This window comes from Sinohyriopsis cumingii, chromosome 16 (genome assembly GCF_028554795.1).
Source record: "Sinohyriopsis cumingii isolate HCF-2022 chromosome 16, ASM2855479v2, whole genome shotgun sequence".
Taxonomy (NCBI): domain Eukaryota; kingdom Metazoa; phylum Mollusca; class Bivalvia; order Unionida; family Unionidae; genus Sinohyriopsis; species Sinohyriopsis cumingii.
The window spans coordinates 41115755-41131666 of NC_142976.1; the positions used below are offsets into that span (position 1 = coordinate 41115755).

Sequence of the window (15912 nt, forward strand, 5' to 3'; positions counted from 1 at the left end):
TTGACATGAAGAGACAGAACCTATTAGTTTTGCCCACATGCTAGAAATATTATTTAATTGCGATTCTAGTTGTTTTATTGGTTCCAGAAGCACTTTCAAATTTTTCAGTCGTCAGTGACGTCATTAGATTGCAAAACAAGATGGTGTTTTAAGGTACATGTACCACATATACCCTATCTCATATGGTCAAACTATGCGATGTTGACATACAAATGACAAAACACTACACTCTCATTTTGCTGTGATCATCATGGTTCATTTTTTTATTATCGATATATGGACTTTGCTAAACAGAAGATCTTAAGTATGAAAGTTTTACTGCGTTTAAGGTTTGCTGCTGCATTTCTGAACCTGCCCAAAAAATAAGAAGAAAAACAATCAAGTTTCTTGGCTTTGTTTTTACCGCAAATACGCGTATTTTTGTTCGGATATAAATTAGCAAATGATCCCGATATAAAAGTGATTCTTTTAAAGTGCTCAAATGAGTACATAGGACAATAAAATTTAAGGACCCTTCTCGTAAAGAAAAGGTATATATTTACCCTGCTTTTATGAAAACCGTTCAACTTACTCCTTGTCTTGCAGCTGCTAAATTATACTCAAAATGAAAAATGAAGGATTACTAGACGTTCCATCAGTGACTGAAAATAGAATATACTTCTGTTTACTTTTCCTCTCCGCCTCACAGATTATGAGGGAATGTGGGGGCCCACAGGTTAAATCCCAGAACTCTTGTATTTTAAGGGTACCCTGGGCATGATTTAACCATCTCGCTGTAAAATAAAAATCTTACACTGGATGACCTTCCAGTTGATTTGCTTTCATGTTTAAGGGTTTCGCATGAAAAGGGAAGATGGGCTCGTCATACACACACACACACACACACACACACACACACACTTTTTACATTATGTTCAAATGATAGCTTTGTTCATCAAAAAGGAACCAAGTCCATTGTGTCCTTTAAATTTAATAAAGTCACACAGGCCAGTCTTTACTCCGTTGTTCCGTTTTAGATGTAAATAAAAAATATGTATCATAATGCTGCATTATAACCCCATGATTCAATTTTAAATACCTCCTTTTAATGCTATAAAGTACTTTACACCGTTTATTACAATGACTATAGCAATGTTCATGGGCACTACCCTGCATGCCTTGTAACCTTTCCCTTAACCCCGGTGGCTTCGTAAATGTGATTTATTTATTTAATGAATGTTATAATAAAATATGAAGAATTGAAGGAATGGAAAAGTTGTGGAGATTTAGGAGTCCTAACGGTGGTATAAGGCGGTAAAGAAGCTCCTCTGCCCTCTTCTTTTCATCCAAGTAGGCCTCAGTTCTCTCCGTCACAAGCGTCTCAAGGTTGTCTGCATATTGAGACATGCGCTGTAAAAGGTTGTCCATGATGTTCGTGGAGCGTCCTCTGTAAGTATATAATGTACTCTATCAAATATTTCCCCTTCGAATAATTTATGTCTATATAAGCATCATATAAATAGTAATCTTTTTCGTAATGTTTATTCCATCATCTTGCAATTTTTGTAAAATCTGTCTGGTCGATTTAATAAAGATAGGACTGTTTTTGCACATATAAAATTGAAAAATGCGTTTATTACACGGGCAATTTAATAAAATATACTGCTTTAGAAATTGTACATTCATGAATGCTAAAAGTTTAAATTCCTCGATCAAATTCAAAAGCTACACGGAGCATTTTAGTCATAAAATCCCATAGACTGGAACCAAGTTCGATGTCGTTCCAACTTTAATTTTGGACCAGACCAAATGATCATGGGTTTCGCATTTCCTTGCAATTAAATGAGACTTTATGAAAAGAGGAAAGACACTTGCAATCGGTTTATATTAAATTGTCACGTCCACACTAAACCTCTAAAGCTTCTTGGTCGATTTCACTACCTAATCTATATGTCTGAACATAGCACAACTGAAAAGTAAAATATGTGAAAGATTAAAATTTAATTTAATCAGAATTTAGAAATCAGACTAATTTTAAAATCTGAGCTAAACGTTCTACAGGTAACCATCAAGCATTTGCCCCCCCCCCCCCCAACCAAAAAAACCAAAATTTCACGTTGTTTGGATCCATTAATATTGTAGGTACTCAAGTTCAAACTGGATCAGGGTCAGACTAGATTTTGAAAGGATTATCTCAGAAAAGGCACAGGTTTAAATCAGATTTGCCCACACTAAATGAGTTCTAAGCAGCCTGAAGCAAAACAAGACGATAAATTAACAACAAACTTTAACGATAATTGCATGGAATATTTTAAACTCCATCCGCACAAATAATATTCTTTCTAGGTTATCCAGGCCAGACTAGAGTCACCTAATCTGATAGGAAGAAATTCAGTTATGATAGAATAAAATGTGGAAATCTTCGACTTAAGCGGTGGTTCGAGATCATTGTCAGTTTTACTAAACTTAATCATATTTAACGTTAGAATTACTATGACTTACACTCGTAAGGTTCGAACCTTTTCCTGTATTTCTGGAAATGTTAGCCGCTCGTTTGGACTTTCGCACCAACATTCCTTCATCAGATACCCTAACCCTTTGTCAAAGATATCTACGGGAATCTTCGGACGAAATATCTCAGGATTCGGGTTTTTCAACTTCTCTATGAGTTCTGGAGTAAATATTAGTAACCAGTATATTTATATTAGTATCTTCCACTGCTGCTAATGCCTCTCTCTCTCTCTCTCTCTCTCTCTCTCTCTCAGGATGCCAGTTTTGACATAGTCGTGATGGCGAAGTGACTATACTACTACAAATATTACTTCAAATTACTACTACTACTATTTGTACTACTACTACTTGTACTACTGCTACTACCACTAATAATAATAATAATATTTGGTGGAATTAGGGAGGAGCATAGCGGAGGGAGGCGCCTACCCCCACTTAAAACACATTTGCAAAAAATTATAATATTATGTTTTAATTCGCAAACCACTACCCAAGAAAACAAGCAAAGTGCCAGACAAAACTAATTTAATCTTCTCTTTCTTTGATAGATCAATATGTAGATGGCAACAATTACCTTTTACAAGAACAAGAATAGAAAGAAACATTCTAATTTCAGTTATTTATACTGTCAGTGCATATGCTAGTTGATCGCTAATTAAAGGTTTCATCAATTTGTATCGATTAATCTGTGAACTTATCAATTGTTATACCGATCGATAATGGATGGATTCATTTATTCGTGTATTCATTCATGTATTCGTTGATGTATTCATTCATTCATTCATTTTTGCTTCTTCAAGCACGTATTTTCCATGAACTTCGAGCACGTACCATTAACTGTCAGGGGACAATCGTCAAATGGCGGCGATCTTAGCGTAATTTCCTGAAGTATTATCGCAAAGCTGTATACATCCCCCTTCTTCGATCCCTTCATGTGCTCGTGGCTTTCACGAAGATGTTCTGGGGCTACCCACAACAGTTCTGCAAACAGTTGTGAATAAATCTTAATGCTTTATGTGCGACGGCTTACATGCTGAGCATAAAACGCAGATACGAATTTGGTAAGGTAGGTTGGGCTGAGTTGTGGTGTTTAGGATTTTCACGATTTCTTTGATGTTTTTTTATTGTCCCTGGGTAAATCCATTTGCGATATTTAAAAGCAATATACCACCCTGAATATGCATTTGACTCCTAAGTGACAGAAGCATAACACTAGATACACACAAAGCCTTGCCTTTGCTACATTTGCTACACTGACTCTTAACAGATAAAAGTATGACACTAGACACAAAATCATCCTTTGCTACATTTGCTACACTGACTCCTAACAGATAGAAGCATGACACTAGACACAAAATCTTGCCTTTGCTACATTTGCTATATTGATTCCTAACAGACAGAATCATGACGCTTGACATCAAGCTTGCCTTTCCCACATTTGTTACGTTCACTCCTAACCAACAGACGCATTACACTACACACACAAGGTCTTGTATTTGCTACATTTATTTATTGATTCCTTCCAGACAGAAGCATGACACTAGACACAAAATTTTGTCTTGGCTACATTTGCTGCATTGACTCCTAACAGATTGAAGCACGACGCTAGACATAAAGTCCTGCCTTTGCTACGTTTTTTACGTTCACTCCTAACCAACAGACGCATTACACTACACACGTAAGGTCTTGTATTTGCTACATTTATTTATTGATTCCTACCAGACAGAAGCATGACAGTAGACACAAAATCTCGTCTTGGCTACATTTGCTGCATTGACTCCTAACAGATAGAAGCACGACGCTAGACATAAAGTCCTTCCTTTGCTACATTTGTTACATTCACTCCTAACCAACAGACGCATGACACTACACACGCAAGGTCTTGCATTTGCTACATTGACTCGTACGAGACAAGAGCATGACACTAGGAACACACAAAGTCTTGCCTTAGCTACATTTGCTATATTGACTCCTACCAGACAGAAGCATGACACTATACACATCAAGTCTTGCCTTTGCTACATTTGCTACGTTCACTCCGAAACAACAAACGCACGACACTTCATACGCAAAGTCTTGCATTTGCTACATTTATTACATTGACTTCTAACAGACAGACGCATGAAACAAAATACACAAAGTCTTGCATTTGCCACATTAACTCCTAACCGACAAAGGACACTCTAACAGACAGAAGCATGACACTGGACACAAAGTCTTACCTTTGCTACGTTTGCTACGTTCACTCCGAACCAACAGACGCATGACACTACACACACAAAGTCTTACATTTGCTACATGTATTACATCGACTCCTGACAGACGCATGACACTAAAAACACAAATGTGTTGCATGAAAAAAATCAGAATATAGTTCTTAAGTTCTAACATTACAGAATAATATAGATATTTCCATGGCAAATCCCGACGTTGTTTCTGATATGACCTTACCCAGTTCCGTTCCCACTTCTGACTTTCTGATCCTGATCCAAGGTCGTAATACAGTATTTGTCTATTATATTTATGTCCTCCATCAACAAACCAATTTGCAAAGTTTGGTTAATAATAATTAATCTCACTGTAATCGTAATTTGTGTATATTTGGCATTTAAATCCCTCCAGGGATCCCACAACAGGGGTACCAAACATTTACTCATTGTAGATGATCGGGTAATTGCAATTTGTGTATATTTAACATTTAACTCCCTCCAGGGAATCCCACAACAGGGGTACCAAATATACCTATCGTAAATTATCGCTAGATAGGCAAACTACATACTAAGTTTGGAGAATTGCCATCTAGCTGTTTAAGAGAAAAATTGTTCTAGACAGATAGACGACCAGCCGGCCGGATAGTTTAACTAACATACGGAGGATATCGCAACATCCCCTCAGCGCAGGATAACTATAAATGTGTTTGTATAATTCGAATGTCCCAGACAGTATTACGTTGGTAGAATGGTGATCATAGTGATATGATCACCAATACGCATCCAGGCACAAGTTGAATGACTCTGTTGCCAACAGTCCTAAGAAACTGAACTGAACACAGAAATTATCAAATATCGCTGCGGTGTGTGTGAAAGATATGTCACAACAACCTAGTTTTTATGGGTCGGTGTTGTTCTTTGCAAGACGCATTCGTAAAAATAAAAATAGCACGAGTTCGCAAACAACGATTGTTAAAATTTCGAACTCAGACTATACCAGTTGTATGTTAGAAACGTAGACTAAAGGACGGTAGGAAAACGTGCAACGCGTATTCTCGTTTAACATTTATGGCCAGACATGAAATTCCTGTGAAAGGCTGGGTGTTTTTAATATGAATTTTTCATCGTAAGGACCTTGAGCTTGGTAAATAAAAAACCACCCTTTTGTTTGATATAATATTACATCAATACAAAGAGAACGTATGAATCATGAAGTAATAGCGGGAGCGGGTATATTTGAATGCGTAAGATTATATTCGGACTTTTTAAGGTGTGTGTGTGTGTGTGTGTGTGTGTGTGATTTGGATTTTTAACGTAGCTTTAATAATTGTTTAGTCATATCGCTACGGTGTCTGCATTGTGACAGTTTTATAGTGATGTCTAGCACTGGGGCATCATGCTGCAGATATGTAGCATGATGTCCCACCCAGTCACATTACACTGACACCAGGCCGAGCAGTCCTAACACTAACCTCTTAATGCTGAGCGCCAAGCGAGGCAGCTGCGAGTACCATTTTTGTAAGTCTTTGGTATGACTCGGCCGGGGATCGAACCCACAACCTCCCGCATCCGAGGCGGACGCTCTAACCACTAGGCCACCGGAGCGGTACTTTTTAAGGTAATACAATGAATTTCGATTTACAAATTGTTACATCATTACACACTGTACGTATTGAAGCGTGTCGCATTTGTCCCTTTCATTTCTTCCTTTCGATCCATCCTGTACAATGTGTGAAGCCCATAGTCAGTAAGTTTTAGTTGAAAATGGCTGTCAATTACACAGTTGGTGCTGCTCAGGCGACCATGATACCCAACGCTACTTCCTTGGAGATACAACATACCCTGGAAACCATACAGAAAATAAAAATCGTGATTCAACATTTCTTGTATTCAATTAATGACAGATGCATGAAAAACAAACTAAACTTTATAAATATGTATGTATCATTTTGAATATTTGTATTGGTGTTTGTAAAACACGTATGCCTCTTGTTACTTCTTTTGTATTGGTGCTACTAAAATAAGTACTTTCTCTTGCACTTTGAGATTACCGATGTCTGTTATATTTAGATTGTGTTTGTTTGTTTTTTAATACTCCGATTCTTTAAAATTGGACATTATCTAACGCTGGCTTCAGAGGTAATCTGTATCGCCCAACCCTCTTATCCACTAATGTATGATTTTTGTACTGTTTACGTGGCCGAAGTTACTGCACAGAGCTTATATTATTATAGTTATTATTTTATTATTATTATTGTTATTATTATTATTATTATTATTATTATTATTATTGTTGTTGTTGTTTTAAATTATGAATACTTTGACAAATACACTGCATTTTCAGGCTTACCTGAACTATGTCCCAGATCAAAGAGTACCGAAATGAATAGTCTAAATCTATGCTGCTATTCTCAAGAATATCCTGCAACAGAAATTAAAAATGCTTAAGAATTCTGCTGAAAAACTGTATGTTCACATCTAGACTCATTTCACTGAAATCTAAAAGAAAGATGCCTCCAGTTGTTTTGTTGGAATTCCTGTCGCTAAAGCTTCAGAAACGTTCATCTTGAGAAACAAAAGAACAAACAAAACAACGTAAGATGACCTTTCTGATGGATCATGCGGCAAAATGTTTTGCAGATGAAGTCCTTGTAAAAATCACAACCTATAGCAATGGTTTTTTTTGGAATAATTGAATAGAAAAAATCCATTTCTATTCAATTATTTTGATGCTGGTTAGATTACATAGGAGCACATATTGCATAATAAGCAGTGGAAGGTAAAATATTGCCAGAAATACATAACATTTTTATGAAATGAAGTGTGCTGGAATACGATGCAGTACATAATGTTCTATCCATACTGCAGCAGTTAGAAAATTTAGATCGCGAAGTATTGCACACGTTCTGCAAAAAATAACAAACACCATGAATTGAAAGAAGGGAGTGAAATAGATTATAATGGCAAAGTGAAGAAGAAAGACCGCGGGATTCTAATCATCGCATGCCACAGACGATAATCCGCTACGCTTCTTTATCCCTCGTTTCTGCCCGTGTGATTTCTTCGTTTTCTCGTGAATAATCGAAAACCTCTGCATGGAAATATTCTTGCCATTGTCACCCAGTAAGACCTGTCAAGCTTTCTGATTCATTCAATCAAGGCTTCTCGTCCAGGTTGTCTCTCGTCTATCGATAGATCAAGCACTTTCCTTGATGTATATGAGATTGTTACATTGTGTTGCTAGTTTAGTAATGTTATTCATGCGTTCTCATGAAAAACAAGAAAATCTTAGCACAGTCATCAACGGATGATAAAGTAGCATAGCGGATTATATCCCAAGCTTTGCGCCGAGGCGGGATTTAGACAAACGAAATATGATGATATTGGTGGAGTTCGTCAGTGTCTTGTGTGGGACATTGCTCAGAAAGAGGATTAAATAAGGAGGAAAGGAAGCAAAGAGGACAAATGGTCAGTAATTAGAAAATGGGTGAATGTGTAAGTAGGTAAGCAAGCAAGTAACTGAGTGAGTGTGTAAGTATGTAAGTAAATGACTAAATAAGAGAGCAAGTAAGCCAATGAGAGAATGTTGAGTTAATGTTGTGTTACCTGCAGACTACCTCGTGGACAATACTCCATGACTAATACCCTAAATTCTGGGTCCTGACAGACTCCTACAAACATAGACAGATTCTTGTGGTGCAGTCTCTGCATCTGAAACAGTCATAAAAGACAATGTTAAATCTTAAATTAAAAGATAAAATTTGTGTATATAGATAAAATCCACTTTTACAGAAAATAAAAATAAAATAAAAATGTTTAAACAGTCGATTCCTAGTCCGTTTTCTCCTCTTTTCAAGAATCCCAAGCACCATCTACATCTCATCTGTTAATCATTATTTATTCAAAATCTCATTACACCAGTGACAAACGTCAATGTAGCCTCCGGGTGAATCATGACATAATCAGCCCTGATTTGCTCAGCTTGACTGACTATATAACTGCGTAGTTCGCGTATGGTCTGACACCTAGGCAGTCCATGGTACTAACCATGCACTATGATGGAAACAATGGTTCGTATCAGGGGTCGGCAACCTACGACACGCGTGCCACAAGATAGCACGACGAGAGGTTTTGCGTGGCAAGTAAAGGAAATCCAAAAATCTCGATTTTAAAGAGTTACTCTGTTACTGGTGGCACGCGTTTATATTGTAATTAATCCGGAAAAAAGTGGCACGCTATGTAAAATAGGTTGCCGACCCTGGTTCAAATGATTCCCAAGAGACTGTTAGCCACAAAGTTACTTTGATTGCTTCAAATTTAAGTGAACTGTCTGATTAATGTTACATTACAACGATGTACATGAACTGTGTTTAAACGACCATTTATTTAATTGGAGTTTGATCTTTAAACAGTAAGATAAACGGGGGGGGGGGGGGGAGAGGGCTGACAGGGGAACCGACAATATTTAAATATGCAATTGTTTTAATCACGTATTCCTTTAGTTATCAATTTATCTATAAATTACATACCCTGACCACTGAACCGTCACTAGAACAAAGAAGTAATCAGTTCTAATTAAATCTTCTTGAAAATTATAAAGAAGTAAAATAAAACTGGCAAAGCAGAAAATGGCTGAAAAATAATACTAAATCGAGCAAATAGAATATAACGTATCATAAGTTATTTAAGAAAATTAGATGTTTCATCTAAAAAGAAATTGGCTGCGTGTTCGAAGTCCAGGAAAATTACGTATTTAAAGAAAAACAATATGAATGAATCAATGAATGAAAGTTTAACTCATGTCATTGCCCTCAGAAACTAACAAATGTTTATCCTCCGTTCATGGACGCAATTTTAAAAAGTAAATAATAGCCATCATTTCGCATAATCGACCTATACTGCCCCTTTAATCACTGTTCGCGACGTAATCACTACACTAAGCCAAATAGTGTTTCCAATCCATCTCCTACAAAAAGAATAGAGAAGGTTCGAATGTAGTCTATACGTTCGATTACTGTAAAAGCAATCGAACACATAAACTTCGAAGCACAGTAAAATGTAACGTTTATACCGTACACAAGATGAAGACAACAGAAGAAAAGACCTCTTTTAAAAAGCATGTCATATTCCTAAACAATAGATTCATAACAGTTTTTCAAAATATTTTTGATGGATTTGAATAATAAAAATATATGATTTTATTATAATTTCTTTTTCACAACCGCTGGGCGGTCATAATTGTATTATAGTATAGGAGTTGCAGGCAGCCTAATTCTCTGCAACGGAAATATAAAATTGCAAAATGTATCAAAATGGCGGATGATACACAAAACTGGCTCCTGGTTGACTTTTCTTATTTCACTAGTAACACAGACGAGCTGTAACAAGCCCAAACTATATTTATAAATGTTTGCCATTTTAATTCGTCTCGTTTTAAAATTGCAATTCAGATCTATAATTTGTCTGCAGACGTTACTTTTTTATACCTAGCGATCAACGAAGCTGCCTACGAAAATGTTGACAAGAAAAACAAAGCAGACCACTGCATGTTTGCCCCACCCCTGAAAATAATTCTACTGGCGTCCCTATTTCAAACCAATCAATTTAATAATTTCTTAGTATTGCAATGAACCTTGATATGAGAAAAATCACTCTGTGATTTCGTGACCAGTGTTTACGTTGAATATACGCAATCGCTTTCTCAGTTGTTCGCTACGCGACTAGGAGAATGTCTTCGTCATTCTATATTTGGTATGACGAAAAATGGTTGAGCTATGCACCTGACTGAGAGAGACACCATACAAAAAGATTATGTTTACTTCTGAAATATTAATAAAAACTTTTGAAAGAGCTGATATAACGCCAATAATAATTTATGTGGTGTTGATTTATATGTTGTCCTTTAAGAATAATCTGCCATTTACCTCTGTGAACTCCACCATGAGTTCCCTGTTGAGGTCCATTGTCTTCATGTGCAAGTACCTGACAGCGACCGTCAGTCCTTTGCAGACGGCAGTCGTGGTAAATGCATGTCGCTCACACAGAGATGACTGATAAATATAATAGTTAATATATGTTATTTCATTTTGTATGTATTTTACTTCTATGACAAGAAACGAAACTTTGTTTTCTTGTGAATGCATTAGGCTGTACTGGACAGATTTCAAGATTTAGTGACTCTAGTGCATATTAGTAAAACTTAATATTCATTTATTGAAACTAAATGATACAATTATCAAGTAAGTAATGTTACAGTACATACATATGGACACGTGACACAACTTGGCTGACATACCTCTGAGTATTTTGCTCATTATCCACGCACGGAAGTAAGTAACGAACACCAACAACAGTTTTGAAATTCTTAAAAAAATATTTATTTTACTTCAAAATTGTGCTAATATCATAACAAACTGAACATTATTTTTATTAATGATGAACACAGTATCATATTTACCATTAAAGTTTGAACATTGCTGTTTCAAATATGCAACTTTTTAAATAAATTATTTATGTTTAGTTATTATATTAGTTCAGTTTAAACATATTTCATTGTCACAATATGATACAATGGGATTATGGGATTGGGCACAAGTTCTAACAACTTAAATTAGCCCACTCCCTACAGAATACAAATATTGCAACATATTTCAACATGGCAACAGTGACTAATAATGAAAAATGGTTGGAGAGAGAGAGAGAGAGAGAGAGAGAGAATGCAGTATCGGTTAAATATTTGCACACATTTTGAAGAATTCATAATTTTTCATTTTCTTCGCCTTTTCCCCGAAGAAGTAAATCTAAGCTAATAGTTGGCATGGCACTGACACAATATTCTCGTCAGCTTAGATCGATGTCTACTCTACTTGAGACAGAACACGAAGAAATGCATGGTGGCTTCAATTTCACCGCGGGAACAAAAAGGGGTGTCAACAAGTTTAACACGACAAAAATCAGCTTTTAATGAGCTTACATTATGTCGTAATCAAGTATTGAAAATATCTAGGTTCGAAGATTAAAACAAGGCATTTTATTAGATACTATATTTGGACACTTTTTCATTTCACCGAAAGGCGTACTACAGTAAATATCCTCTTGAAGATTCTTCTTCTCCTTACTTCTTCTTCTTCTTCTTCTTCTTCTTATTATTATTATTATTATTACGTCTGCTATATAAATTATCCATCATGCACCATTGCGCCAAGGTTAATTGACAAAAATCAGCTAAAAGTAAGAAAACGAGTTCAATATTGTCAATGAATAAGAAAAGAAAGCAGGAACCAATATACGAAAATCTAGTTCTCGCAGAAACGTAGTACATTGAACCGGAAAAAAATAGCATTAACTCATGAATTTTCAAAATAACATTATTTTCTCGCCTGACATGACTAAAAATTTCAGTTCATTACATTTACATTCTTTATATTACGTTAAAATATGCTAATTCTTGTCCTTCTTTTTTTAAGTACTCTGATGTTCATTGACGAGTAAATTGTTCTTGTAAGTAAAAGTTTATATTTTACAGCTGAATAATGAACAGAATTAACATGTAATGCAAGTTTAAAATATTTTTTTTTACATTTTATTTACGTTTTTATTTTATTTAACTAGTTTTTAATTTTTCGCTTTTGTGTCAGTGCTTTGTGTTGTGTGAATAGATAGACGAAAATCGTTTTAAAAAATGATATTTTATCCCATCTGTACCACAGTTTGAAATGTTTTCAGTTTTGTCCTGAGAAAGGAAAATATCCCGTCTTGTTATGAAACAATGAACAAAGTATTTTGATTTATTTGAAAAGTTAACAGCTTAAGTGAATTTCTTTTAAAACAGAAGGACTCTCTTCAAATTTCTTCAAGGAACCGCCTAGAAAAAATTCTTTATCGTAAATAGATGACTCATAGTTTCTGCAAATATTTTATGATTCAAAATAAGGCCAAAAAAATTCCAATGTTATGATCGTTTATCTTTTCACATTTAACAATTTAAATCTCTAACTTGGATGTATTAAATATATTTACCGAGTTATATTTTAATATTTCTTTGACATAATAACTTGTCGCAAATAACTATATTTCACGTGTAGTATACATATAATGCATTGTTGTACATGCTTGCACAGACTATAATAATACAACAAAGAAAAATGACAAGGATTAAAGTAAAAACAATGATGTAAGCTCACTATAACTGATTTGACATATCTTTAAAACAGACCATTAATACAGAATCCTAACACTGTAACATCATTGGCCATCACAGGAGAGATCACAAGCCACGCCTTTGAGGAAGAAAAAAATTCGAATATTTTTTCGGCTATGATTGTTATGCCATTATCATATCATAAGATAATAAATCATTGACAAAAAGGACATACTTTGTAAGGCATATATGTAACAAGAAGAATGCGGAAACAGAGTTTTGTTATTTTCTTTAATCTTTCTTTTTTGATGTGTAACTTGCATTTTCTTCTCCGGTCTGTACTGTTAACATTGACTTGGATAAAAAGGAATCATTTGCTCGACCCTTTCGCATCTGAATTTGGTCACGTGTCAATAACCACGACATCTTCCATATCTCACTCTCAAGCTTCATTTTTCTGAAAAAGATAGTATCATTCCATTTTGCATTCATTTTCTGTGTTCATACTATACAATATATGCATAGACAGAGATATGCAAAGTCTATCTAAATCATTATAGATTCATGTCAAAAAGATTATATCAGTATTATGTATTACAATCATCCGTGTAAAGTGCATACAATACTGCCAAAAAAAAAAAAAAAAAAGATCTTCGAATGATCTTCGACCCCCAGTATGAAGAACGACCTTGTTCTACAATTCATTTCTACCTTCTACAATTCGAATAGGGAACTTATTACTAGTTCAAGTGGGAAAAACCCTTCAATACATAATTTTAAAGCTTACTTGAATCGCGATAAAGAAACCACTCCATGTTACTAATACAATAGTGATAAAATAACCAATAAAGAAGACTCCAGCTCTTCGATTTGCAAGCTGGAATGTGTGCACCATGTGTACAGGCATCTCCGACTACCTCAGAGAAGTGGACGACACCAGAAAGACGGCCATCATCGATAGAGAACTCACCAGACTAAATGTCAGCATAACTGCCCTCCAGGAAACCAGGCTCGCCTCTAGTGGCTCCCTCAGAGGGGAAAACTACACCTTCTTCTGGAAGAGTCGAGAACATGAGGAGCCCCGCAGCACGGAGTGGGCTTTGCCATCAAAAACAATCTCCTGGCCTCGGTTGAACCTCCCACAGGGGGCACTGAGCGTCTCTTGTCCATCCGCCTCACCACTGCTTCAGGTCCTGTCAACATCATCAGTGTCTACGCCCCAAACCTCACGTCGTCAGAAGACGCGAAGGATCAGTTCTATGGGCAGCTAGACGAACAGATCAAAGGATGCCCCAAAAACGAATCACTATTCCTCCTTGGCGACTTTAATGCCAGAGTAGGTGCGGATCAAAAGTCATGGCCTACCTGCCGCGGATATCATGGCACTGGAAAGACCAACGAAAACGGTCAGAGACCGCTGGAGCTATGCACCTACCACGGGCTGTGCGTCACAAACACCTTCTTCAAGTGTAAGCCACAACACAAAGTGTCATGGAAACACCCCAGATCTCATCACTGGCACCAACTCGACTTGGTCATCACCAGGCGCTCTGCCCTTAACAGCGTCCTCTCTACCAGAACCTACCACAGTGCAGACTGCGACTCCGACCATGCCCTCGTGAGCAGCAGAGTGCGACTACAGTCACACACGCTACACCGCTCAAAACCAAAAGGACGTCCTCGCATAAACACTGCGCAGATGTCAGTCCCTGCCAAGGTGGAGGAGTATGTGTCCGCCCTGGACAAGGCTCTCCAGGACCTGCCTGAGTACGACGCTACAGCCAAGTGGAACGCCATGAAGGGTGCCATCTACAGTATAGCTATGTCAACGTTTGGCAAGAAGGAACGACCCAGCCAGGACTGGTTCAATGCACACCTATCAAGGATGGAACCACAAATCGAGGAGAAACGAAAAGCCTTCATAGTTTACAAAAAATGCCCTAATGAACGAACGCTTGCTGCTCTCAGAAGTGCCAGAAGTAACACCCAACGCATCGCTAGACAGTGTGCGAATGAGTACTGGCAACAACTGTGTGAAGGGATCCAGCGCAGTGCCGAGTGCGGACACATCCAAAGTATGTACAGTGGCATCAAAAAGGCTCTAGGCCATACAGTGAAAGGGGTCGCTCTCCTGAAATCTCTGACGGGAGAGAAGATCACAGACCGTGGGCAACAGATGGCCAGATGGGTGGAGCACTACTCAGAGCTATACTCCCGAGAAACGTCAGTCACCAATGCAGCCCTCAGCAGCATAAAGAATCTGCTCACCATGGAAGAGCTCGACAAACTGCCAACCTTAGAGGAGCTCAGCAAAGCAATCGACTCCCTTCCAAACGACAAAGCACCAGGTAGTGACAGCATCCCGCCCGAAGCTATCAAAGTTTATCAAACGTGGAAAACCAACATTGATTAAACCACTGCACGAGCTACTTTGCCTCTGCTGGGAGGAGGAGTAGTCCCCCAAGACATGCGCGATGCCACAATTGTGACCCTTTACAAAAACAAGGGCGACCGCAGTGACTGTAATAATTACAGAGGGATCTGGCTCTTGAGTATCGTTGGTAAAGTGTACGCCCGCATCATACTCAACAGGCTGCAGTTGCTGACGGACCGTGTGTACCCGGAATCACAGTGCGGCTTCAGAGCAGGCAGGTCGACGACAGACATGATCTTCTCCCTACGACAACTCCAAGAGAAGAGCAGAGAGCAAGGTCAACCACTCTACATAATGTTCATCGACCTCACCAAGGCCTTTGACTTGGTCATCAGGAAGGACCTTTTTGAACTTCTGAGTAAGATCGGTTGCCCCCCCCCCCCAACTCCTCAGCATGATAATCTCCTTCCATGCAGATATGAAGGAAACAGTCCTGTATGATGGATCCTCCTCAACCTCCTTCCCAATTAACAGCGGCGTGAAGCAGGGCTGCGTGCTGGCACCAACACTTTTTGGGATCTTCTTCTCCCTGCTCCTGTCCTACGCCTTCGACACGTCCACGGATGGCATATATCTACACACCAGGTCCGACGGGAGGCTGTTCAACCTGGCACGACTGCGATCAAAGACCAAAGTGA

The 15912-nt window shown here is 37.6% G+C and overlaps 1 protein-coding gene across 1 annotated transcript in view; it reads right to left on the bottom strand.

Moving 5' to 3' along the window:
• LOC149780288 (atrial natriuretic peptide receptor 1-like) overlaps positions 1 to 15912 on the bottom strand; it is a 124214-nt gene that overhangs the window by 13806 nt on the left and 94496 nt on the right. The window contains exons 12-19 of the mRNA XM_089936190.1: positions 13183 to 13297; positions 10625 to 10750; positions 8307 to 8411; positions 7051 to 7122; positions 6365 to 6542; positions 3322 to 3471; positions 2482 to 2650; positions 1280 to 1426 (exon numbers count right to left, since the gene is read on the bottom strand). Of these exons, the coding sequence (XP_089792316.1) occupies positions 1280 to 1426; positions 2482 to 2650; positions 3322 to 3471; positions 6365 to 6542; positions 7051 to 7122; positions 8307 to 8411; positions 10625 to 10750; positions 13183 to 13297 (1062 nt within the window). The remainder of the gene's footprint in view (positions 1 to 1279; positions 1427 to 2481; positions 2651 to 3321; positions 3472 to 6364; positions 6543 to 7050; positions 7123 to 8306; positions 8412 to 10624; positions 10751 to 13182; positions 13298 to 15912) is intronic.